At 34.2% G+C, this 25,607-nt stretch overlaps 2 protein-coding genes, 1 long non-coding RNA gene and 1 pseudogene across 4 annotated transcripts; 2 read left to right on the top strand and 2 right to left on the bottom strand.

The window, feature by feature from the left end:
• Positions 1-87: 87 nt before the first annotated feature.
• Positions 88-2,544, bottom strand: LOC118046526 (uncharacterized). 2 transcript variants are annotated; one of them, XR_004687183.2, is made up of 3 exons: positions 1,675-2,544; positions 1,007-1,583; positions 88-280 (listed from the first exon to the last, which is right to left on the bottom strand). It is a non-coding gene; the product is annotated as an uncharacterized lncRNA (long non-coding RNA). The 2 variants fall into 2 exon arrangements; XR_004687186.2 differs by having other exon boundaries at positions 1,679-2,544.
• Positions 2,545-6,021: 3,477 nt separating this feature from the next.
• Positions 6,022-9,354, top strand: LOC118046528 (ATP-dependent Clp protease adapter protein CLPS2, chloroplastic-like; annotated as a pseudogene).
• A 2,372-nt stretch (positions 9,355-11,726) lies between these two features.
• Positions 11,727-21,023, top strand: LOC118046529 (threonine--tRNA ligase, mitochondrial 1). The gene is made up of 20 exons (XM_035055467.2): positions 11,727-12,110; positions 12,184-12,421; positions 12,516-12,575; positions 13,618-13,707; positions 14,466-14,540; positions 14,675-14,803; positions 14,898-14,987; positions 15,985-16,073; positions 16,158-16,254; positions 16,335-16,421; positions 16,758-16,842; positions 17,150-17,244; positions 17,573-17,605; positions 17,696-17,782; positions 18,431-18,523; positions 19,103-19,195; positions 19,291-19,512; positions 20,142-20,213; positions 20,445-20,516; positions 20,700-21,023. Exons 1-20 carry the CDS (start codon positions 11,863-11,865, stop codon positions 20,793-20,795), a joined length of 2,151 nt encoding a protein of 716 aa, XP_034911358.1. The 5' UTR covers positions 11,727-11,862; the 3' UTR covers positions 20,796-21,023.
• Positions 21,024-21,772: 749 nt separating this feature from the next.
• LOC118046530 (protein RICE SALT SENSITIVE 3) lies at positions 21,773-24,656 on the bottom strand. Its single transcript, XM_035055469.2, has 7 exons — positions 23,769-24,656; positions 23,607-23,657; positions 23,320-23,493; positions 23,064-23,169; positions 22,901-22,942; positions 22,734-22,790; positions 21,773-22,603 (listed from the first exon to the last, which is right to left on the bottom strand). Exons 1-7 carry the CDS (start codon positions 23,903-23,905, stop codon positions 22,067-22,069), a joined length of 1,104 nt encoding a protein of 367 aa, XP_034911360.1. The 5' UTR covers positions 23,906-24,656; the 3' UTR covers positions 21,773-22,066.
• Between the last annotated feature and the right edge of the window lie 951 nt (positions 24,657-25,607).

Here is a 25,607-nt window from a genome sequence, read left to right as displayed (position 1 = left end):
TCTAACCTTAACGAGGGAAGAAGAAATCAATTCAGTACGGTGACCATCTAAAGAATAACCTACTCACAGGTTCATACCAGACTGCAGTGAAAATCAAGAAGTTGTTCTTGCACCAATAAAGAGTCAATCAAGCAGCATAAATAATCGCAAAAGAAAAGATCATGGCCAGTTACATTAATAGTATATTAATAATTTACCTCTAAAATCAGGCAATTCACCATCATCTGAGATCCCTTGTGCATGCACCATCTCTCACTGTTCCTCCAGGGCCCCAAATGCCCTAATAAAAGCTTCACTGATTAAAATATATAGTTTGTGATCTACATGTCAAGGTCCTAATGACATGGATAGAAGTGTGTGTGCGCATGAATGAGGTCCAGATAAGATTGCCACCAAAGTAAATGATCGTAGGCGAATCCTATACTAATCAACTTGACATACATGCATTATTTTTCAGCTATCTTGCCATGCAACAAGCCTGGAATTTAAGATTGCAAGCAATCCTGTGTTTTTCATGGAATCTCATATTCCCAGGAATGTTATTGTGATGAATATTTCTAGACAATCTTCATCCAATGTTCTTTTACAGGCTTGAGAAGGAATATTTGGATTACAAGATAGTAATACCATAGTTAATCAGAATCATATCACATCCTGACAGATCAAAAAACAGTATAAATTAGACAATAACTTCATTGAGCATTCAAAGGCTTTGGGATTCCTAAGATGGTGGCATAAATGCAAGTTACCGCTGCCAAATCATATTGGTATGTATGAACAAAGCTGTGGTCTAGCTGAAAAAAGAAGTTAATTCTACAGTTGAAGACAGAAAACTTCATAACAAGTCAATAACCAAGTACCAGCTCTAGTAGAAATACAATCCTTTTATAATGATAATTCACAAAATACAGACAGGACTGTTATACGCATTCTTCAGTAGTTTCTACCATTTTTCATGTAAACATTCAGACTACTGAATAAAAAAAATGCCAGCAGAAAAACAAACCTGGCGAAATATCATCTGTAGTGAAGAGGTGATGGAAGTTTCCAGAGATTGCTTGCTTGATGGAAACAATTTGAGAGTATCACAGTGGCATCTCAATATTTTGGCTTCCGTATAATTGATGGCTCCCCGTTAAGAAATTTGGATCTTTCAATCAGTCAAGCGGCAAGGTAACCTTGTCTTTGAGAATGCTCTTCTTCATCGGGGGCGCCATTCCTCCTCCAACATCATTCTGACTTTTCTTTTTCCGCTCATATGCAAAAAAATCCATATCCTTTGTTACAAATTCTGTCCTCTTCCATCATCTTCTTAAGCAAGGGACCCAAAAACAGATCCAACATGTCATGTGCAGTATCCCCTGTCCTACTTGTGGAAATGAGATTTTGTTCTCTTAATAAATTCAGAGTTGAACTATAAGAAGCAGTGTTTCACAGCTAGCTGATATATGTTCGTCGTCAGGAACAATGAGAGACTCTTCTAAATCATGCTTAGAGGAAGTTGCTGTTGTAAGTTGTCTTTGTAATTTACGTTCTCTACTTGATGTTTGCTTTTTCCTTGAATCCTCATCAACTTTGACATGCTGCATATAGATCATACCGTCTTGAGATCTTTTCACTCAAGAATATTAAAAATAAATAAAAACAGAAATTACTTTGTAAGAATCTTCGTACCTACCCTATGATCAATCACCAAACACACCGCTTAAGCCGAGAAAAGAGTTTTTCTTTAACGACAATTCTGTTTCTTAATTGTGATTAAATATGATGAAATGGCAATTCAAGTTCACAAGTCTCTGTTGGCATGAACAATCACGCTATCCATCATCAGAATGGCTTCCGTTTTAAATGAAATTCTTCAACAATTCTTTAATTTGTAAAACATGGCATGCCACATTGCATTACATCCATCTTGAGCAGTAAATGAATCACCTCACCTCTTCGGCAATGCTGACTAAATCTTCATTAGACAGCTCCTCCTCTGCCTTACCTTTTGCTTTTCGCTTTCTCTTAAACTGATTGCTCGTTTTCTTGTTTATGACACTGTCAGTATCATCATTCAACTCTTTATTATCTGTATCTTGATTTCCTTTCCTCCTCTTGACTTCAAATTTTGAATTCTTCGCCACAGTCTTCTTCTTCTTCTTCTTCTTCTTCTTCTTCTTCTTCTTCTTCAGGCTCGGCAGTGTCATCACTGTGCCTCTTCTTATTCTTCTTCTTCTTATAATTATCATTGTTAGCAATAACACAAACACTAAGCATCCAATAAGTAAACGCCGTGTACTTTCCTCAACCATTATCTGGTTCTTTAGCCCTGGAAAAAAAAACAAAGAGATTCCGATTTCAAAATATTACTTGATTGGTATCCTCGGATTCAAAGAAAATTCAAAGAGATTCAATCAGAAAAATCACATGCCAGTGATTTGATGTATTGCCCCAAAAAAGAAATGAGCTGTGGAGGGAAAATAATATTCCACCAAGGAAATCCCACGATCCAATCAAAATCTTGCCTCGGTTTCCTTCCGTTTTCTATTGTCAGTTGGATACTCGGATGTCTTTTGAAAAAGTTACGCTTTAACGATAGAGTTTGAAATGGGGGTAATTGTGGTATTTTATAGCGATTTTTACTAAAATATATTGAAATAATAATTTTTTTCTTTTAAAAAATTATTCTTTTATATCATTAATCATCTGTATTAAAATGTTTAAAAAATATTAAAAAATTAATTTTAAATAAAACAAAAAAATTTTAAAACACCTAGCTGAATTTGAAACTCATTAATATATATATATTTTATATTCCTAAAAACTAAGCTATTTTTTTTAATGTGAGATTTTAAACCTATTAGTATATATATATTATATGTTCATAATAAAAAAACAATGTTTTTTCAATGTGAAATTTAAAATCTATTAGTATATATATTCTATGTTTTCAAGAAAAAAAACTATTTTTTTTTAATGTGGGATAAAAAAAATTAGTTTAAATATTTTAACTTAAAAGCTCAATATAATATCTTTTTAATGTGGGATAAAAAAATTTTAAAAGTATTCTTTTAAACTTTATTATTTACAATATGTATAACCTATATTTACATAAAGTTTTTTTTTAAAAAAATTCATATAAAATATTAAAAATTTAATTTTTTTTTAAATTGCTAGGTTGATTTCGGTTGATCCGAGTTGACTTATGAAACTCAGGACCCCGCCTCTTAGCCAGATCAACTCCTGGGCCAGGTTTAATAACTATAGTCCAACTATGAAAACAAATTGGACATGTTTTTGTGGTTGCTTTTTTTTTTAAAGCAAACCATAATAATAAAAAATAAAAAAAAACATTTGATAAATTATAAAACATAATTTATTGTTTATGGAATCTAGTATAATTTGTGTTTAAAACGCAAGTTAACTGAAAGAAGATTCAAGGTGGAAAGTGAATTAATTCACTTTACATTCTTCACATAAATAATAGAGAACATCTTTGTTGTTCATGGCTGATCCGAGTTCGGCCTAAACCTATAAAAGAATCAAAAAATTATTAGAGAATAAAATATATAGAAAAAATTAAAATTTTAATGAAAAAAAAAAAGATGAAAAAAAGGATAGCTTATTCATTGTTCATAACCCCTTCGTTCCTTCGTTGTTAGCCAGGGTTTTACCCCTGTTCTTTTAATATAATAAATAATTTAAACACTATATTGAAGATTGGGGGCTTAAATTCATTTTTTTTACATCATTTAAAACAAATGTAAGTGGATAATAAATCAGTATATCTGGTTTTGAAAAACTGGTTAGATAGTTTTTTTAGTTTTAAAAACTATTTAACTAACCTTGTTCATTCAATTCATGTTCTGTTTTTTCATTTTTTAAATAGAAAAGGGAAAACCAAAGTAAATATACGAAACGATTAATGAAATAAAAAAAAATCCTCAGAGTAAAATAATATTAATTTAACCATGATTGAAATTAGTTAAAATTTTGATTAATTAATTTTTTAAACTAGAAGTATCATCTAATTTACTTAACTAAACTAAACGGGATAATTTATAATCTACTAACCAAATGCTTGGAATAGAGCATCTAAGTATAAACTCCTGATAGACACCACTACCAATGCAAGTACAGTAAGACAGTATAGATTGTAAGATTTTGTTTGTTTAATAGAAAATAGTTTTTTATAAATTATTTTTAAAATTTGTTTGTGTTTATTTAATCTTATGAAAATTAATCAATAAAAAAATTAATTTAATTTCTAGAAAAGTATTTTATTTTTATTTGAAAGCTGTGAAAATTTCAGAAATATCTTGATATTTGTTAATTATATCAAATTTAATATTCAATCTTTTGCTTGCTATATATTTTTTGTTATAAATATTTTTTTTATTCAATTTTATTATGTGTTTTGTTGATGATTTTGAATTTAATTTAATTTGATTTTTATATAAAATTTATTTTTTATTTTTTATTATTATTTGCTTTTCTCTTATCATTTCAATAATTAAAAATTTTTATATTTTATATTTAGTCCATATTTTTTTGATTGCTATTTATTTATATTTGAAATAATTTATGAAATATTTGTTATATTTATAATCTATTTAGCACAACTTTTTTATCCTGTTAAATTTGGTTTTTATTATTTTAATTTTTATTTATTTTATTTAAAATAATTTATGAAATTATTTTTTTTAAAATTTAATCCTCTAATTTTTTTTATCTATAAATTTTGGTCTTTATTCTTTTAATAAACTTTTTTAAAAAATTAAAAATTAAAAAGTTATTTTTCATAACTTAGATAAATATTAAAAAAAAATTAATTATTTTTTATAACACTATTAAATATTAAAAATTAATTTACTTTTTAATAATTCAACAATTCTCTAAAAAGAAACTATTCTTACGCCAACAAACAGGACTAGGTAAAAATATCCCTTTCTTGCGGACTGAAAATACAGCCTACAAACCTCTTTTTAACTCGGACATTTATCGGGACTGAACTTATATGGTGTGTGTGTGTGTGTGTGTGTGTCAATGCCTATGGGGCATGGGCGAGAGCTCCCAGAGGCAAGATTGTTGAGATAGCATCAGCACTTCTGATTTTTTTTTAAAAATATTATTATTTAAAATTATAATTATATTTATTTTTTAAAGTATTTTTTTATTAAAATAATACTTTTTATTTTTTAAAAAATTATTTTTAATATTAGCATATCAAAATGACATGAAAATACTAAAAATAATATTAATTTAAAATAAAAAATAAAAAAATTAAATTTTTTTAAAATACTTTTAAATATAAATAAATAAAATTAATCATTAAAAAAAAATATAAAACAATTTACACACATCTCAATATTACAAACCACAAAACCAAGTTAGTTGATGCTGACGATATGATCATCGTGTCCATTAAGCATGATCACATGCCAAAAATCTGTTTTAACGTCAAGAGATTTTAAATACGGTATCCGTCATATCTCAAGAACAGACAAAAGGGAAAGTCTAGAAATTCACAAAAGAGATGCGGCCCAAATTGAAATTTGAATTCTAGCTTCTCTTTCTCAACGGCCATTGTGGCGTGGGAATTCAAGGATAAAAAATTAAAACCAAGAGAAAAAATAAATAAATAAAACAGCAAGGCTGCAGAGTGCAGTCTGTTAAAACTTAAAAGTGATTTTATTTTAAAATGTTTATTTATTTAAAAATATATTAAAATATTTTTTTAGATATTTTAGAATTTTTTTTAAAGTAATTTAATATTTTTAAGTTAAACTCACTTTTAAAATATAATCAAACAAAATTACAAACAAAACGGTAGAGTTTAGGATTGTAATAATAGTTACTTTTTAATAAAAAGTTTTATTTAAAATTATATAAAAGTAATATATTTTTTATTTTTAAAAATTTATTTAAATTTAAACGCGATTTCCGCGGCATTCCTTGACAAGACAAAAAAGAAAGCAGCCACAATAATTCTTTAAGGAATAAAATATTGACGAGTAATAATTTGAGAAAGTGTGAGCCCGGACACGACAAAGCAACCGGGTAAATATCTTCTTAACAAATGACACCACACTGCTAGGAGTAGGCGGTAGACAAACAACCACCCAGAGTGTATTATAGCCATAGACGGAGCCCTAAAGCCAACTAGATCCCTCTGCTTCGTCTTCTTTCCTGAGACTCTATTATAGCTACAAGATTTCGCTATAGGAGCATACACAAAACTAGGAAAATGGCATTATTTACAGCAGCATCCACGACGCGGTTTTCCTCTACAAAGCAGCGGTCTGTCCACTTCAACAGCATTGACGGTCCAATCCCCACTCATAGCACGAGGGCAAATTTCCCACAAAAAAAGAGCAATTGCTATGTCTATGAATCTCACTGTTAAGGCTTCCTTCACCAAGGGTAGGTACTGGAGTCTTGGAACGCCCCACTTTTGATCAATCCCAGTTTGAACCTTCTTCTCAAGCTCTCGAAGGTCTCTCTCATTTTCTTTCTTTATTTTCCCATATTTTCTCTTAGCTTCTTTTTTGTCAAATGTAATTTAATCCAATACTCCATGACAATATAATGCATAAACGAAGTGATGCAAATCAGAACACTTCATATGACTCCAGGAAGTTGATGCAAATTAGGACACAGGACTTCATACGACTCCAGGATTAAAGCCTCCATCAACATAGGAGTCTGCAATTTTATTTCTTTCCTGTTATTACTTTTCTAGTTTATTAGTTTCCTAGTTGGATTTGGAATTTTATTCTGTTATTCTTTTCCTAGTTTATTATTGTCTCCTAGTTAAAACTGGAGACTGTATTAGTATTTAAAGAGGATGAACGTAATACAAAGGCGGTTAGTTCTTTGCCATCCTACGAGCTCTGCTTTGAGTCTTCATTGGAGTGATTCCAATACACAGAGAGATTCTGTGCTAATTCCTATTTGTTATATTCAACGTAAAGCTGCCCCAACAGACCGTTGGCACCACGAAGGAGATAGTGTTTCTTGACGAGATTCGGCGATTTTATTTTATTTTTGTGAGTGATGCACTTAGATTTTTCACAATAGTAGATTTTGCCAGTTTTTCGCCTTGAGCCCTTTGCTTACTCCCTCCTCATCCGATTGGTAAAGACACATTAAAAACATCTCTCCTTGTCTACATGATAATATTTTGATTTACTCCCCATCTTGCTAATACTGTTGCTTTGTGCCTTTTTTTTTCTCTCTTCTATTTTGGTTTAATTCAAGCATAATTTTGCTAGCATTCCTGTAATAGCTAGCATTCATGAAAGTGTTGGTGGATTATATTGCTAGTTTTTGGATTGTTTATTTTGTTTCTCTTTGTCGAAACAGGAGGGGATATCGGACGACTAAGGGATAAGAGAGGTGTTGGGAGTGGAGATAGCTATAGAGTCCTGCTAATTGATGATGCTCGTCATTCTGAAAGGTTAGGTATGTAGTTTAAGTCTCTTTCTCATTTTATGTATCCAAATAAAGATGGACTGGATACCCTTTAGAAGTATAGCGAGTTTAATTTATGATTTTTTTTCCTATGGATAATGTAAGTTTATGGATCCCACTCTACTGCGTGCCCAAAGGTTATTCAAATGCTTAATTGAACAAGTTAGGTAGATGCGAGCACAAACTTTTCATGCTCTCAACTTCTAAGACTGTTAATTTTGATCTCTGTGAAGGCACATATATAAAGCTGCTTGAGAGTTAAAATGCTAGAAATCAAAAGTCGGCACTTCATTGCAAATTGCTTTCTTCTTAGAATTGACCAAGTTGTAGGAAAAGTTGAAATGTTGTATTCCACATTCTCAACTTACTGCTACGAGTGTTCATTTTTGTGTAGTTGCAAAGGTATTACCTCAAGCTGTTCCATCAGTTACACCCGATGATGCTAGAAAACTATTTCACGAGTCACGAGTAGCGGTTGTTATAGTCACAGTTAAGGTATAATTCTTCCACTGCATCATATAAGTCATGTGCATATCTCGCTTCTTTGTAATTGGTTGAATGGTGGAATAAATGTCTACATGGTGATGCATAATAGTCATTTGGATAATAATACATTGTCAGGGTAAGCCTAAGGGTTGTCTAATCGAACAAACCTTGATATATCCTAATTATGTTTAGGAATCTTTTAATAACCAAATCTCCGGGCATCCTATCATGCTTTGAATGCAGGTCATTGTGATATTGTGATAGTATCTCACTTTAATATATGTGTGCGTGTGCTCTGGGTGTGTAAAATCCAGCATGCTGGCCTCCTACATAACATTCAGATATTAGCAACCTTGTTGCACAATATTGCCTTTGGCTGTCCTTAGTTTGTTTTATTATGAATAATAGGGTTCTTTTCATTTGGCATCGTACCATGTAAATCAACAACTGGTATTCAGAGGGACTGCTTTTGTTGCTAAACATACGGGTATAATTGTTGAGTTGCATGCCTATACTTGTTGACATGCTGGCCTCCTACATAACATGCATGATTGCTGAATTATATGCGTGTTCTCTTGTAGATATTTTCTAAAACCACTTTTTAAACAATACCATAACTTGATAACTGTTGTAGAAATCATAGGAGACCCCAAAGGAATGAGGAATTACCAGGATTGTGATTCAAAAGATGTTTATCCATGTACCAGCACTCACACACACACAGCATTTAATCTCCTTTTGTTTTGACAAATCTGTGTTGAAGAACTTCTGTTACATTTGCTTTTATAGTTAAACCACATATTACCATCCTAACAAGACGACAGAGTTAGCTGATGCACCTATGATGTGGAAATGTTATCTTGATGGCTGCTTTTAATATTAAAACGTAAAACATGTTTAGCACTAACCTTATGACTGCTGGTCCTACCTTTACTTGTTGGTGGATTTAGATAACCATGATTGGTGAGTTGCCTAGTTAAGCTATCTAAGATGAGTAGTAGCTGAAATCTTGAATTTGGTGTACAGGAACATGCTGAGTTTTACTCCCAGATGATGGTTCGCAGTGGATTACGATCAATCATTGAGCCAGAGTCGAATTCTGTGTAAAGTTGTCAGCTATAAACCAGTATATGCGAAGATGAAAGTTAAGGTCAAGGGAATTTTGTAAATTACATAGTTTTTCCTTTCCTCTTTCCAGAAAAAAGGAAGAAGAAAAATAGAAAGGCTTAAAAAAAAAAAGAGAAGAGGGAAGGAGATTCAGACACCAAGGATATGTACTAGTAGTTCAAAACTTGAACTACTAGTATGGTGACTTAAATATATACTGTCTTCAAAACATGAATCAATAGTTAAATCACGAGCATGGTGACTTATGTGATCAATGTCTCTTACCATTCTATTTTTCCTCCACCACTTTGTATGTTAGCCATTTAAGGTCTGGCATGGTGAACCTGAAAATAGGCCGCTCGTATTCAAGTAGGTTGCTCCCAACAGGCAGCAAGTTGGAGGTGCTTAAAATTTATTAGGACATACAGGCAAGCACTTAAAGATACTGTTGGATTCTCTGCTGGTGGTGGCATTTGCTTAATATCCTAGTAGAATGACAATGTTTTACTATCGGTAAACTTGATCTCTCTGTGTTTTGAACAAATTTTCAGTCGTTAAAGAGTATAGCCTCGTTACTGGCGAGGCAAGGAAAATGTTCCCGCCGCCGTTGCTTGCTAGTTTTCAATTGTAACTATTGGTAGACCTGTTAATTAGTGTTTTTATATTATTATTAATTTATGTTTATACGCCTGATCACGCACTTCAAGAAACTGAAAGAAACATTTTCACTTCGTGACTAGTTCTGCCACTCTGTTTCTTGAACCTTTACAGCCGAGGTTGAATCAGATTCTAGGACCCAATCATCTGAACTTAGAAGACACGTCATACGGCCTCACTGATGGCAAGGGATTCTTCGCACTACGTGTTGGAAATATGTCATTTTTATGATCTAATCATAATTAGTAAACGAGTAGAGGATGCAATTAAGTTCTAGCAAGCTAATTGATTATATTACCTTTCTAATAATGGTTGAACAATACAAAAAACCCAGTTACCTACGCAAAGATAAAACCAAGAAAAAACACAAATGACCCTCCCACCTCGCAATCTTCCACCGTGCCTTGCCGAGCACCACCACCACCACTTCTCCCACAACCCACGACCGCTTTTCTAGTCACTCCTTTCCAAGCTGTAGCTTCTGATGCTCCCAAGTACCAAGCGATATATTCAATCAAGTCTCATGTACTTATCGTCATTTACATCTTGTTGAGAATAGATTGGTTGGTCCTGTTCTTCAAAAACCTATTAATGGCCCGCTACTTGGTTGATATAATTGAAATGTAACATGTGCTTGTCATATGGGAGCATCTAGTCATTCCACTTGAAGTTGTTTTTAGTTTAGCCACAAGGCTCGAGATTGTTAAACGAAGGTGGTTTATTGTTGTCTAAACCACCAAATCGACAAGGTAAAAATTTTCATTCGAGTAAAAATTCATTGCCTGATCATTCTTTTTTATTTTCTCAATCGAATCAAACCGGCGTTGGAGAGGATGACTTATCAGAGTAGATATTCAATATTTTTAGCCTCCTGAACATCGGGTGCACTACTTCTCAGTTAAAGAAGCTGGAGTATTGAGCTTGGTTTGTTTTTGTGTTTTTGAAAAAAAAATATTTTTATTTTTATTTTTTTTTGTTTTAAATGAATTTTTTTTTGGTATTTTAAGATATTTTGACACGTCAATTTCAAAAATAATTTTTAAAAAAAAAAAAATATATTATTTTAATACATTTTTAAGTAAAAAACACTTTGAAAAAGCAAATGCAACTACATTCACAACCAGACTTATTAGGGTTATGATCCTTTTTCTTTTCTTTTCTTTTCATCGCTACTATTTAAGCAAGAGTGTTCTCACTTTTATTGGAGTGGATACTGTTTCAAGGAAATTTTTGGTATATTATTGAACTTGAAAATACAATTATTTTTAGACGAAAAATACTTTGAAAAGCAACTGCAACCACATTCCCAACCAGACTTATTAGGGTTATGATTTTTTTTCTTTTATTTTCTTTTCATCGCTACTAGTTAAGCATGATTGTTCTCGCTTTTATTGGATTGGATACTATTTCAAGGAAATTTTTGGTATATTATTAAACTTGAAAATACAATTATTTTTAAGTAAAAAATATTTTGAAAAACAACTGCAACCACATTTACGACCAGACTTTTATTAGGGTTATCATCTTTTTTCTTTTCTTTTCTTTTCTTTTCATTGCTACTAGTTAAGCATGGTTGTTCTCACTTTTATTAGAGTGGATACTGTTTCAAGAAAATTTTTGGTATATTATTAAACATGAAAATACAATTATTTTATTTTATTTACTTTTCAGCCAAGATAATTTTTTAATATATATGCTGTTTATGTTAAAAACCAAATATTTAATGATTGTCAAATAGTTTTTTTTTTTAAATATCAAAATAATATACCCATATCCTATTTGTTGAATTTCAGTTAGTTATTTATCTGAGTATCCATTATCTTGTATACTATATATTATTCATTATAAAATAAAAAACAAATACACTCAAACTGACAACGAAAAAACAAAATAGCCGTGTCTTGTCCTGCAAACGCGTGTTTATTATGTTTTGTTTAAACTTTATTCAAATAGAACGATAAAAAAGGGGCTTATTTAACGAGACCTGTAGGCGAAGCCCAAAACCGACTATAAGCCCCGAACAAAACCAAGCTGGAGTCGGAATCTCCGTTGGCGGGAACTTCACGGGCCTCTGCTTGATCCCCACGCTAGGTCCCATAACAGAAACGCCCTTGAAAACCCCCCTCTGTCCAAAACCGGAAACTCCCGCATGCTATGTGCGTATGTCCTCGGCTGCTCTCCCCTCTCCGCTGTTTCTTGCCCTCCTCATCTCTCCTTCTTGCCAAACCTCCTCGCAGTCTCCTCTCCTCATTCCCCTCCTCCACGACAATGGCTGCCTCCTACTCTCACCAAAAAGACGAAGGCTATCTCAATACAGTAATCCCCAAGCGCATCCAACTCTTTCAATCCATTCAGTCAGAACAACTCTCCCGCATCCAATCCCTCCCTCACGACTCCATCAAGTAAAGCCCTAATTTTTCTATTTTCTCGTATGCTTGAAAAAAATGGTATTCTGATTTTTCATTTTGGTTCTAGGATTACTTTGCCTGACGGGACAGTGAAGGAAGGAAAGAGATGGCAATCGTCTCCTATGGATATCGCGAAGGAGATTGGGAAGAGTGTGGCTGCGAATGCGTTAATTTCTCAAGTCAATGGAGTGTTGTGGGACATGAATAGGCCTTTAGAGGATGACTGTGAGCTCAAGATTTTTAATTTTGAAAGTGACGAAGGACGCGACACCTTTTGGCATTCAAGTGCTCACATTCTCGGCCAGGTATTTGAGCGAGCTTGATCAGCGGCAATGCATCGCCGTCTTTTTACTTGAATTTTAATAATATCGGGTTTAATCATGGTGCGGTGCGTTACAGGCACTTGAAATGGAGTATGGTTGCAAACTTTGCATTGGACCCTGTACCACAAGAGGAGAGGTAGGATGTATTCATATACTTTACAATTCAAGTGTTCCCCTATCTGTTTACCTCTTTGCTATGATCCCCGGTTCATTTGTACGTATCTCTGTAATGTCGTTTATGTTATAAATAATATATGTGAATACCAATTCTTACCATGTCACAACTCACTAAAATTGTCAAGATATCTGAGCACGAGTCTCACTATACCAGCAGTGTAGTTCACGGAACTAATTACCTTGATTTACTTGTTTATTCAACGTAAGAAATCCACTTTTTTCTTAGATTCAAAGGGTTTTTGTTGGGATTTATCCAAGTTTACAGCATATTTAGTCAGTTAAAATGATGAACTAGCAAGTGTTATATCTCGCGTAGACCTAAGGTGATTTAATTGGCAAGACTTAGTTCCAATGTTTAAGTCTCTGCAACTATGATCTTGATTTTCAGCTTCCAATTAATAATATATTTCTTTCCGAATATTTCCTCTCTTATATAGGTTTTACACGCTTACATCTATATTAAACACAAATACTCGTAAATCTAGCATAAAGTATAACGAAAAAATTGCCAGTCTTCACATTCGCCAAGGCACCATGATTGGGATCACAGTTTAAATTACCAGACAGAGGAAGCAATATCTAAGCCTATGTATCTGACGAGTATTATCTGAAGCCTTGCTTCTGTGATATTCCCACAAGCTATAGCATGGAGGATTGCATTAATGCATTTCTTTTTCAATGAAGCAGGACTTTTTTCTGGTTTTGTTTTAATGTCCTGTTGATGATTGCTCTTTAGTGGGGCTTTGTCTTTTAGGTGATCAGCTGGGACTGTAACATCTCTGTGACCAGTACATGTGTGAGCTCCAGCTCATTCACACAATTTTCTTTGTTATTTTGATGTTTTACAAAGAAAGCATCTGGATGGTTAAGTTAGTAACTCGATGTTCCTGCTTCAAGTGCTTAAAAATGTTGTGTTTTCATCATGCCTTTTGCTGCCATGACTGCATTTCTTCCTTAGGCCCTAGCTAAAATTTGATTTTGAAATTTATATGTTCTTGTAGGGATTCTATTATGATGCATACTATGGTGAATTGGGATTGAATGATAATCACTTCAAGCAGATAGATGCAGCTGCACTGAAAGCTGTTGCGGTATTGTTTCATTCCCTGATCTTAGAATTTGCCATCCTTAGAGTTATTATTGTAGCGTAGCGATGTTGGCTCTCTAGTATATAAAGGAAGGCTTTTAATAACTACTCTTGCTGGTTTTAGTAAGTTATATTGGTTCTTTTTGTAGATAATCATTAGTATGTTTTGTATTTTTGTTTATATAAAATGTGGTGTATAGATGTTTCTTGTTCGAAATATCTTCATGTGGAACTGGATACATATGACATGTGGAATGGCATGCAGTTAATTACTACTGGTGCAATAAATAAATATAATATAACTCATTGTAATGATAGAGGGGGTTTGCATTGATATGTTGGTTAGGCGTGTAGCTGATTTTTTTAGACAATCTTGAGTATGTTCTGCAATTTTGTTATTATAAAAAGTGGATTAACAAGGTAAATGTTTTAAAATGTTAAGTTGGTACTGATAGAGTGTAAGATATATAGCTGTTTTAATCTTTTTACATGAGAGCTGGATGCATATGACATGTGGAAGGCCATGCAGATAATTGCTACTTTTGCAATAAATAAATATAATGTAACTCATTTTAGTGACAGAGGGTGGGTTGGGTAGGATTGCATGACATGCAAACAATGCAAGATTTATAACATGTTTCTAATTTGTTCGATTCTTTTTGATGCATGGATATTGTAACCAATGTCTCCTTTTCATACATACTCATTGTTCTTAATGGTGCATTTCATTTATATTTACTGATTCAGTAACTTAAATTTCAGGAGAAGCAACCTTTTGAGCGCATTGAAGTATCACGGGAACATTCACTTGGGATGTTTTCGGACAATAATTTCAAGGCAAGTTTAAGTAGCAAATTTATCTGAGCAAGCAGAACGCTTCTTAGTTAATGTCTAAATGATTTTTCCGCTTCCAAAACAAACTAAACCACCTTTATCATTTTTATTTTTTTTTAAAATTCGGTTATGACCAGGTTGAAATCATCAAAGATCTGCCCCCTGACAAAACAATAACCGTATACAGATGTGGCCCGTTGGTAGATTTGTGTCGTGGGCCTCATATACCAAACACATCCTTTGTGAAAGCACTTGCATGTTTGAAGGTGATACTTAATTACATGTTTGATCATTATTTGATATACAATTGGTTCACTTTAGCAAATGCAATCTTTTTTACTTTTGAATTTGTTATTGCAGGCTTCATCGGCTTATTGGAGGGGTAATAGAGATCGTGAAAGTTTACAAAGAGTGTATGGAATTTCTTTTCCTGATAAAAAACGTTTGCAGGTACCTAATTTTCATCTCTCTTCCCTTTGAATTGCATTTCTGCTTCTCACTTGCAGAGGCTTTTGCAACATGTAGCTGTGTGCTGTAGCATGGTTGTGTTGGAATTTTTGACATTTACCCCTTACTATGAAGGCAGTCTAATGAGTATTAAAATTTAGTTGTAATGAGTATTAAAATTTAGTTGTTAAGACCTTTGTCTTGGTGGATGCTACAATTTTTCAAGAATGCTTTCAAATGGTTTATGATTTTGTGTGATATAATTAATTTCAGTTTTGGTGTCTAAATTAGGTTATGGGCTTGTATTATGATCCATCAAGTGTTAACTTTTTAATTCACGTGGTTGCAATATAGGTTGTGAAAAGTCCTGCTAAAGAAAAAAGAGGGAAAAGAAAAATCTTTGGTTTGTTATCTTTTTTTTTTATGAAAAAGATGTTTTATTGCATATACATTGACAAAATGTTTCACATAAACACCGAAACAGGTTGCTTTGTTATTATATGGTGTGCACTTATCCGTTTGTTGTAAAAGCAAAAGCAATATTGTGTTCATTGCAGCAGATTGCCTTTTAATTCTGGGCTTAAACAAACTATTATTAATCTATTTAAACCTATGAAACGAACAAGGACTTTGAATTTGAATGAAACTACTGTTTTGAAGCCTTGGATTTGTGTCTCTCAAGAAAAAATCAAAGACATCGAGCGGCTCTTTTTGGAGTCAATAGCACAGGTGTACTATTGAGTGAGGCTGGCTGCCATCTGATGAAACTGGAAAAGGTGCCACAGCATTGTGTATGTAAAGAAACTTGTAACAGTTTTGGGTGGCACAGATTCATTTACAATGTAAACACCTAGCTTATTTTCCTTATGAATCTTTAAGCAAAACCGTGTTCTCTTTGATCTGGAGAGATTCATTCAGTGATATGAAAATGAGAAACGTGGTTATATTATTTGGTTTTAGATGTTACCATTTGTTTTCTTAACATTATATTTTTGTACAGGAGTACAAGCATTTCTTGGAAGAAGCAAAGAAGTACGACCACAGGTTGTTGGGTACTAAACAGGAACTATTCTTTTGTCATCCACTTAGGTGCGAATGTGCCCTTGTATTTTGCCTATCTTCATAGATCGATGTATTCCATGATGCTGATTTTGCATCTTTGGTGTGTTTCAGTCCGGGAAGTTGGTTTTTTCTTCCTCATGGAACTCGGGTTTACAACAAACTAATGGAATTTATAAAAAATGAGTACAGAAGAAGAGGTTATGAAGAGGTAGAAGTCATAAATTTTTGTTTGGATCTCATAATATATAATGTCTAAAAGTGAATGCCTAAATTTATCAACTTTGGCAGGTTAAGTCTCCAAATATTTATAACATGAAACTTTGGGAGACATCTGGTCATGCTGCCAATTACAAGGAGAATATGTTTTTGCTTGAGGTGAGTCTTCTATATTTTACTGAATTCTGATTAAGAGGATAGTTAGATGATGATCAGCTGGTGCGAGTTATATGCAGTTTGAACATGATTAGTTGGCTGTTGCATTGGTAAGCACCACAGTGCTTCATAAAAAATTATAAAGAGAAATTCTTTACGGATTATGTTAATAGATTCTGAATGAATAGAACATTCTTGTTTGTCTTGAAATGTCAAATGATATTATGGAAGTGCAAGTAACCTTCAGGGGGTGTGCAAATTTCAAATGATTGGAACATTCTTTTTCTTTGTCTTGGAATTGAAGAAGAAAATGCTGTGATGGTACTTTGTCTGCTGCAGATTGAAAAGCAAGAGTTTGGACTGAAACCAATGAATTGCCCTGGGCACTGTTTGATGTTTCAACATAGAGTTCGTTCATATAGAGGTAAGTTTATTTCCTTCTGAATTTTATTCCACTGTTATCATTCTTGTGTGTCAGTGAGTGTTTAGCGGGGCTGGGGTGGGTTGTTTGCTCTCTTTTACCTTGAATTACTTTTAGCAGACTTGTTAAGTGTTTTTAGTGTTCTGATTTCATGGATGTGGAAACTATGTGCATTTTTTTTATGAGAATCAACTGCTGTTTGTTGGTCACTGCCTCTCTCTTCTCATTTTTCTTGCTGCTTGTGGAGAGCTCTAGTGATGTGAATATTTGAGTGGTCCATCATCTTAAATTGTCTGGCGTTGTTTTTCAGAACTTCCTCTTCGATTTGCTGATTTCGGGGTCTTGCATCGTAATGAAGCCAGCGGTGCACTCACTGGACTAACACGTGTTCGAAGATTTCAGCAGGTCTGCGCTTAGGAAAACTCCTCCATTTTATGTTTGTAACTTTTGTGGCTTAACTCTGTAATTTTGGTTAAATAATAGTAGTTATTAATTTAGGTTTCTGAGTTAATTTATATTCTTTTTAGAGCTGCATTGAACTCTTACCAAATTTGTGACTTTGAAATATCACAAGGTTTAAGAATTCATGAGTATTGGATGGGATTAGTCGTTCTTCGTAGCATTGGACTATAGTAATTTATTTATTTAGTTTCCAATCCATTGCCATAGTTTTATACATGGCTATCATAGTAGCTGCGCTTCTTTTCCTCATTTTTCTTGCATTTTGCTACAGGATGATGCTCACATATTCTGCAGGAAATCCCAGGTAATATAAGTTAAATTGAAACCTGACTAACATCATCTTAATTTCTTTTGTTGCCTAACCCTAACATAAATTGTGTGCTCTGCTTTTCAGATAAAAGCTGAAGTCAGAGGTGTCTTAGAATTCATTGATTATGCCTATGGAAAATTCGGATTCACTTATGAGCTGAAGCTATCTACTGTATGATCTTGAATCTTTTGCAAATCAATTGTCTTTTCTTTTATTACGCACTTTGTGCTGATGAAAAAGGGAAACAATCTTGTCAACTCAGATGAAAATTTTTTGCCTGATTTGAATGAACCCAAATTTGACAAATCTTAATATTCAAAAAAATATCCTTTTGACCTTACCTTGGTGGGTTTATAGACAAAATGAATTATTTCTTGACCAAGCTAAGTTTTATTCTGGCATTTTTTTTTTACACTGCAGTTTTCTAATATCCTTCGCTTTTAGAGATAGGTTTGGAACTGTAACTTAAAGGCTTAAAAGGTTGTTAGAGATGTTTTGGATTTCTTAGATTCTAGTGATTCAATCATTTCAAACTAACGCAGTTTTTCTGTCCTCCAGATTTTTTGGAAACAATTTTGTAAATTAAGTTGACCATTTACCATTTTCTTGAAGAAATGGATGATTTTACAGCGTCTTGATTCAGTCATTTCAAACTAATGCAGTTTTTCTGTTCTCCAGATTTTTTGGAAAGAATTTTGTAAATTAAGTTGACCATTTACCATTTTCTTGAAGAAATGGATGATTTTACAGTGTCTTGCTACCTAGAAAAAAAACAAACAAAAGGATTTTATTTTGTGCCTCCTGATGTCTCTATTGTAGAGGCCAGAGAAATACCTAGGAGCCTTGGAAACATGGGAGGAAGCTGAGAAAGATCTCGCGGAAGCATTGAATGAGTTTGGAAAGCCGTGGAAGGTACTGTTATTCTTTAGGCACTTCTGGTCTTTGCTTGAAATTCTTGGTTGCTTTTGGTATACATGCAGTTGAAATTCTTCTTCATGGCTGCTTGTAATGCCTCTAACATCTTCAATTTGCCAACTCTAGATTTTCTAGAGAGCTAACTTTTTATTCAGAAATTTCACCAAGTTTGCAGTTCATCTACTCATCACTGAAATCATGCAAAGAGGCAGTAGTTGTAAATAACAAAATTTGAAGCTTCTTTTTAGTTTTCCTTGCAGAGTGTAGAGTCTGTTACTGTACCCATTGCACCATAATTAACTGTGCCTAGGCTTCATCAATTGGATGAGAGGCGTTGAATCATATGAAAGCTAGGCCAATTTTCTGAAGTCTAGAAAAATATGATTAACAACAGAAAGTGGTTTGATTTCTAAAGGATTTGTGGTCTGTCTTACTTCATATTTCCATTTTTATCACTGTGAAAGTTCAGCCAATTGGATGTCTAGAAAATGACTGGTAACTTTTCTTATTACGCATTTCCTTTTCTCTTTTGTAATCTTTGTCTCCTGATGTGATATTTTGGTTCATGCCCTACAGTTTAATGAAGGTGATGGTGCATTTTATGGACCAAAGATAGATATCAGTGTATCTGATGCATTGAAGAGGAAATTTCAGTGTGCTACTTTGCAGGTTTAGATTGTTGGATTTTATTTTATTTTCTGCCTCTTGGGCTTTTTACAGTAATACAGGATTGTCATGTAATTAATGAATGCCTCTCTTTGCAGCTCGACTTCCAGCTTCCAGATCGTTTTAAGTTGGAATATTCAGCAGAGGATGAAGCCAAGAGTGAAACACCTGTTATGATACACAGAGCGATCCTAGGTTCTGTTGAGCGTATGTTTGCTATACTATTAGAGCATTACAAGGGGAAGTGGCCCTTCTGGCTTAGTCCTCGTCAAGCAATTGTCTGCCCTGTGTCTGAGAAATCTCAGTCTTATGCATTACAGGTTGGTTGGTTTGCTGCATGCTTTTCAACCCCTAGACAATGAACTTCTTATTAGTGTATCACATAAAATCTTCCTTGTCAACATTCTTGAATTCCACAATGCAATTTCATCTACATCTTGATTGGCGAAGCACTGCTCACAGGGTGATGGGGTTTCATTGACATGATATCCTTTATGGTCTAGTAATATGGTCAGCTTTCCCTTTGCTTCATGCGTTAAGTTGATGGCAAGTGTTTCTTTTGTTATATCAGTATATGGCTATATGCTATGTACATGATAAGATGGTCTAAATTTTTCTTATTTATTTATTTATTCTATTGCACTCTGCTTTTTTATTTTTTTCCGGGAGGGGGTGTTGAGGGGTTAGTTTGAGTTGCTTATTCTCAATATATTTCACTCGTGTCATGCAGCAATGGTTTTCAAGTGTATTACGTGTTTATGAAAGGGATTCACTAGCTCAATTCTTGCTGGAATAGTGGAATATTGTGTCCTTTTTAGTTTTGGATTATCTTGTTTTTATTGCGAAACAGATGCAGTGTGAAAGCTTTTTGGGTGTGTTATTTTTCATATTTTGACCTTATACCCAGCACTGAACACAAACCAATGCCTTTTCTTGTTACATTTTATAGGTGCAGGATCAGATTCATGAAGCTGGCTATTTTGTTGATGCGGACACAACTGACAGAAAGATCCAGAAAAAGGTGCTTTTACAACTCCCATCCTTGACATCAAATTAGCATCCTGCAAATTGATCCTGCATCTTTTTATTTTTGTTTCTCTTGTAAAATAAATAACATATGCTTTGTTATAAACGCCCTTCCTGGATTCCAGTGACTTATTCGGGCTCAGTCGTGGTCTTGTGATGCTAATTAGTTTGAAAATGGATGCTACACAATTGGGTTTGTTTAGTGATTTTTTTGCCCTTCGTTCAGGTACGAGAAGCTCAGTTGGCACAGTACAATTATATACTGGTTGTGGGTGAAGAGGAAGCCAAAACTGGCCAGGTAATACAGATGATCTATTAAATGAACTAATATATACATGACCTCTTTTTCCTTGGACCCACTGTGTCAAAAACTACAACAAAAATATTGTAGCAGTGAGGTCCAAAGAGTTCCATCTTTGGATAATTTCTCTTCTTTTCGGCAATGAAAAATACTACTGTTATTATCCTTTGTTGTTTGCAGGTGAGTGTGCGGGTGAGAGATAACGCAGACCATTCAGTGATGAGTATTGAGAGCCTTCTCAAACTCTTCAAGGATGCAGTTGCAGATTTCCGCTAGTCACGTGCATTGAGATGATTATTCAAAGCCATTAATTCTGGTGTTGTTGTACCATGATTTACATTTTGCTTGTGAGAAACAGCTACTTATTAGGTTGATATCCCCATCTAATGGAAAAGTTTAGAAAATATTTTAATGTGTATCGAGTGTGCACGCACATTGCTCAAATTATACGTTGCAAGTCGAGGAAAGGGAAAATGCCTCCAGGCTTTTGCCATCTTCTCACAATGACTCAGTTTCTATGCTCATAGCATTCATGTCCCTACCCCAGTTTCTGTGCTTGGAATCATTGTGTGTACTTCGCTGGTTTTGATAGGCTAACCTCGTCCATTGCAGCTCGATCGGTCAGCTAGTAGCATTTCGGACCTCGTCTCTAGTCTTTTTATTGGCGCTCTTTTTAGTTGCGGAGATTGATGAGCAAAGATATTAATCGATGCTTCTAAGCCAAACTTAAATTATTGAAAATTTAAATGGTTTTTTTTTTTTTTTTTTAATAAAGTGGTGCCATCATATATACATTGACTGGCTACAATTCTACATTTTATGGCCTCGCCCACAAAATCAATCTAAATTTGGTCCATTCCATAAAATTGATGCAAGCTTATTTATGAAAGAGAGAAAGAAAAAACTTAATAGAATTCATTATACACGAAAGAGAGAGGAGAAAACGAGCAAAAGGCCAAGGTTTAGTGAATTTGACGCTCATCAATTAAGTTTGTATGTGATGATTGAGTGGGGCTGTACTAGTATGCGTTTATGTTATTAATGTTTATTAATGATATACTAATCGTATTTTTGCAGCAGTCACTTTCCACATTCAACTTCTTATTAGTGTTCTGCTCGACAATGACAGCAAAGTTGTGTTCATTTTAATTACTTGTATAGCTTCCTTCTGATGTGTTGACCATGCTCTCCCCCTCCCTCCCTCCCTCTCTCTCTCTACTTGCAAATAACGTAACAGAGGTGAGCCAGCCACAGAACGAAACAAGAAGCACCTTCAATAACTCTAGATGTGGATAATTAAGCATATAGTTCGGTTATATGGTATACAACTCACTAGATATACTAGGAATCTAGCTAGGAAATCTAGGCCTACAATAGCCTCCTCCACCTTGAAGAATACCTAGCTAATGAAAAACTCACTATAAAGTAGAAACACCAATGAGACTGGAACTAAAAAGCTAGCTAGCTGACAACGTTAGATCTTAGAAACGATCAAATCCCTGATATGATGATATGATACCCCTAACAACCTAGTACTCCACTGCTTGTCACTCAAAATACCCACTAGTATTCCTGACATTAACATTCAAATCCTGGAATTGTTGAAACTGCTGCTTGCGATAATCTGCACCTGACAATGAACTGCTACTCTCACCTACATCGTGTTGATGATCAGCCCTAGTGTACTCTTCATCAATCTCCTCCTTGGCCACTTTCTCCATTCCCCTTTGGATAGATGATACATAGTGGGACTGTGAGTCACAGTAGCCTGCGGCTTGATGATGAGCTGCAGCTGGTTGTGGTGGTGGCACCACTGATGGGAGCTTGGAGAGTAGAGCTTCAAGGCTGCTCATAGATGGAGTTATCTTAAATGGTACCTGATTGAAGTGGTCATAAAACTCTGTTGGACTTTGGGGTGTAATGTTACTTCCTTGGTAGTGCCATGTGTCTGATGCCGGGCCATAACCATCCACCTTATAAGGGTGTGCAGAAGATGATGGGTGTGGCAAGAGCACACCAGGAATGCTTTCTATGTAGCTGAATTTCTTTCTCAGTAGAACTACATAGCTCAGGTCTTCAACTACCTTTAATGCCATTAAAATTATTAGAAAGATCAATAAATAAATACGAGTAGACAAACAAGTACTGTCCTTTATCATATAGGGTGTGTGATGGAGTGAGCAATGAAAGCTACTCGAGAGAGAGAGAGGAAACCTTGTGAACAGCTCCTAGTTGAACAACACCTTCTCTAACAGCAATCAGGGCTATGGTCTGCAAAAATATACAAATATTATTCAAACCAAAAGGTAGCTAGATCTATTTAAAATCCGTTTATTTTGTGGTTTTATAAATGATTCGTTATATTATATTAATTTGCGCACCTTTATACCAGACTGGAACTGGGCTTCCCATGTCCTAGGTTGCTGTCAAGGAGCATAAGAGAACAAATTTGCAAGAAAATTTAGCCTGAAATCACAGAAACTACTACTGCTACTACTGTTACCATCATTCAATTGATTAAGCATGGGCTAGAGATCTTCTTACCGAGTCTGCTGTGTTGTGCCATGCTGACAGGAAGTTGATTTCTTGATCATTTGGTTCCTTGTATATCCACTTATGACTGTGATCTGCAGCTACTTTTCCTATCAATCTGTCAATAATATAGGACTAGAACTAAATCAACTTGCAACCTTTCTTTTAAATATGTAGGTCCAAGTTGAAACCAAGCTATTAAAGGGACCTGGTTAATAAATTTCTACTATTTGGTCATGTGTAATTATCCTTCATTATTAGCACTTACCCTTCTCCGTAGTTGTAGATTTCATGGGACATCTTGAAAAAGAGCTCTGGTTGCAGTCCTTGATAGTGCTGAAACTCACAGTTACCATAAACTGATGAGCTTGGACAGTCCCCAGAGTTGATCTCAGCTGTTGATGCAGCAAAGTTGCAGAAACCATCTTCCCAAACCAATATCCTGACACACATATACAATATGTTCACAAGATCATGATCGTATAGCTTGAATGATCATTATGCATGAAAATTTAATTTTTGAACATATCCACGATCGAAACCAGAAGGAAATACCAGTTCCTTCTATTCCCTCTTGATCTGTCATAAGCTCCTTGACCATCCCATCTACATACAGAAAAATAAATATCAAAATACTAAGCAATAATATCAAGCTAGGCATTTTAATCGTCTATGAATGTTTTTTTTTTGGAAGGTTAATATATCTCTCCTCCTTACTTGGGTGGTGGGTAATTCCTAGGCAAGATCCTCCAAAACACAGCATAAACCCATTGAGAGTTCTCATGAACGCATAAGCTTCTCAGGGTGTGCTGAAGAAGATGAGTCACAGCTAATGGGCTTAGATGTTCATCCATGATGATCAAATCCCCACAATTATAGACTTGATGGAGTCTCTCTCTCTCTCTCTTCTTTTCCTTTATTTCCCTGCTCTATCTTGAGGAGGAGGCAAACCCAACATCCATCCTCCTTTATATAAGCCCACCAACAAGAAAATCTCACTTTCATAACTCCCTCTCTCCCTGCGATACTGTAATTAATCATGCTTTAAAATTTTACCAAAATGATTTCCTAAGGCCCACCCTTTTGCATTCCCGGTTCCCAACGGTGCTCTTTATCAATTTATGAATCAGCCCTCCATTCAAAACCAGCAACCTTTTCCACTCTACTTCACTAGGAGTACAGTTTTTTTTTTTTTTTATTCTCTACTCCCATCTCAATTATGATCCAGCAGGAAATATCAGCAAGACCTAACCTTATTATGATATCCTTGGTTCTTACACCACTAAATCATGATCAGTAGCTAGTTACTTTCATTTCTCTCACTACCAAGCACCCGTACCTTTCTCTTCAAACCCCAAAGTGACATTGTCTCTGTTTGTTTCCTTGCTTTCTACCTTTCTGACACAGTAAGGTATGGCTGTCACAACATTGAGGTAGAGGTTTATTAAGGCTCTTCTTCTTGCCTTTTCTTTTTACAAAAAAGAAAGAAAATTACTATTAATTCTTCACAACGGTTTGATTTGTGTGTAGTACCTTAGTGGATTTAAAAGTACGAGATGGTTTGTAATTTGTGTGGTTTTCAACTAGCCTAGCCACAATGTATGAATCTAGCGACAGGAGAGTGTTCGGGATAGAAATGTGGTGAGATCTGGTTGTTTTTTCAATGTATAATTTATTTAATGCATAAAAAGCTACCATAAAAACAAGTTTTTCTCTTTTTTTTTTTTTTTTTTTTTTTTGTGTGAGTCCCGAAAATAAAAAAGTAAATCACACCTCACTGTATATTATCTTAAACACACCCTAAATAGCTCGTAACTTCCCTAAACTTCAGTTAATTTATCTTTCAGCTAAAAAAACTAGAATTGACCTCTTGCAATTTTAGTTATGGAGGATTTCATCCATTTAAAAACCATCAACTACCCCTCTACTATCGGAATTTAGTAATAATATTAAATCCTAAAAAAAGCTTGTTCACATTAAACCTTGTACTTCTACTTCTTTATTGCTTTAAACCTAGAGCTACCATTCTTTTTTGCACATGAAAGCTTATGCATAAATTGATTTAAGTTGTTGATTTATCGACTTATTCTTGAACTCTTGGATAACTTTGACTTCTGAGGGGGGGGGGAAAGAATAAAAGACATTTTGAAGAAATACTAAAATTAATATCTATAAAATTCAAAAAAGAAAAGAAAAAATGTTTCAATTTCCATTTTTGGCTTTGTGGTTAATTCCCTTGTCTTTAATATTTAATCTTCTATAGTTTTGATTGATTTTAATGCATTTCTTTTAGAACCATTAAGAAACACTAGTTAATGTCTAGTTTTCTATAGTAATCCAAACATCGCTGTTATTGCAATATTGTGGTGTTTGCTGGCGCCTATGAAGAAGAGCGTGGCTGCTCGCTCTGATGGATGCCCGGGCTGCCTAAGTATATATTGTATAATATATAAAATTATTTCAAAAACCAGATTTTGAAATTCTTGACCCCACCATGGGAAGAGCGAGCTAGCTAGAAAGCACAATGTATAAGCACATGATTCTTAAATTCGTGGA

Source organism: Populus alba, chromosome 10 (genome assembly GCF_005239225.2).
Source record: "Populus alba chromosome 10, ASM523922v2, whole genome shotgun sequence".
Classification (NCBI taxonomy): Eukaryota; Viridiplantae; Streptophyta; class Magnoliopsida; order Malpighiales; family Salicaceae; genus Populus; species Populus alba.
Note: the sequence above shows the minus strand (reverse complement) of the source record. Positions and strands in the feature narration are given on the sequence as shown.

Bases quoted from the DNA above. Each gene is read 5' to 3' on its own strand.
- LOC118046529 (XM_035055467.2), top strand. From the start codon at position 11,863: ATGTGCGTATGTCCTCGGCTGCTCTCCCCTCTCCGCTGTTTCTTGCCC. The intron at 13,708-14,465 runs GTATTGTTTCAT...CTTAAATTTCAG, and splicing joins CTGCACTGAAAGCTGTTGCG to GAGAAGCAACCTTTTGAGCG. The intron at 20,517-20,699 runs GTAATACAGATG...TGTTGTTTGCAG, and splicing joins AGGAAGCCAAAACTGGCCAG to GTGAGTGTGCGGGTGAGAGA.
- LOC118046530 (XM_035055469.2), bottom strand. From the start codon at position 23,905: ATGGATGAACATCTAAGCCCATTAGCTGTGACTCATCTTCTTCAGCAC. The intron at 23,170-23,319 runs GTAAGTGCTAAT...TATTATTGACAG, and splicing joins ATCTACAACTACGGAGAAGG to ATTGATAGGAAAAGTAGCTG. The intron at 22,943-23,063 runs GTAAGAAGATCT...GCTCCTTGACAG, and splicing joins GGCACAACACAGCAGACTCG to CAACCTAGGACATGGGAAGC.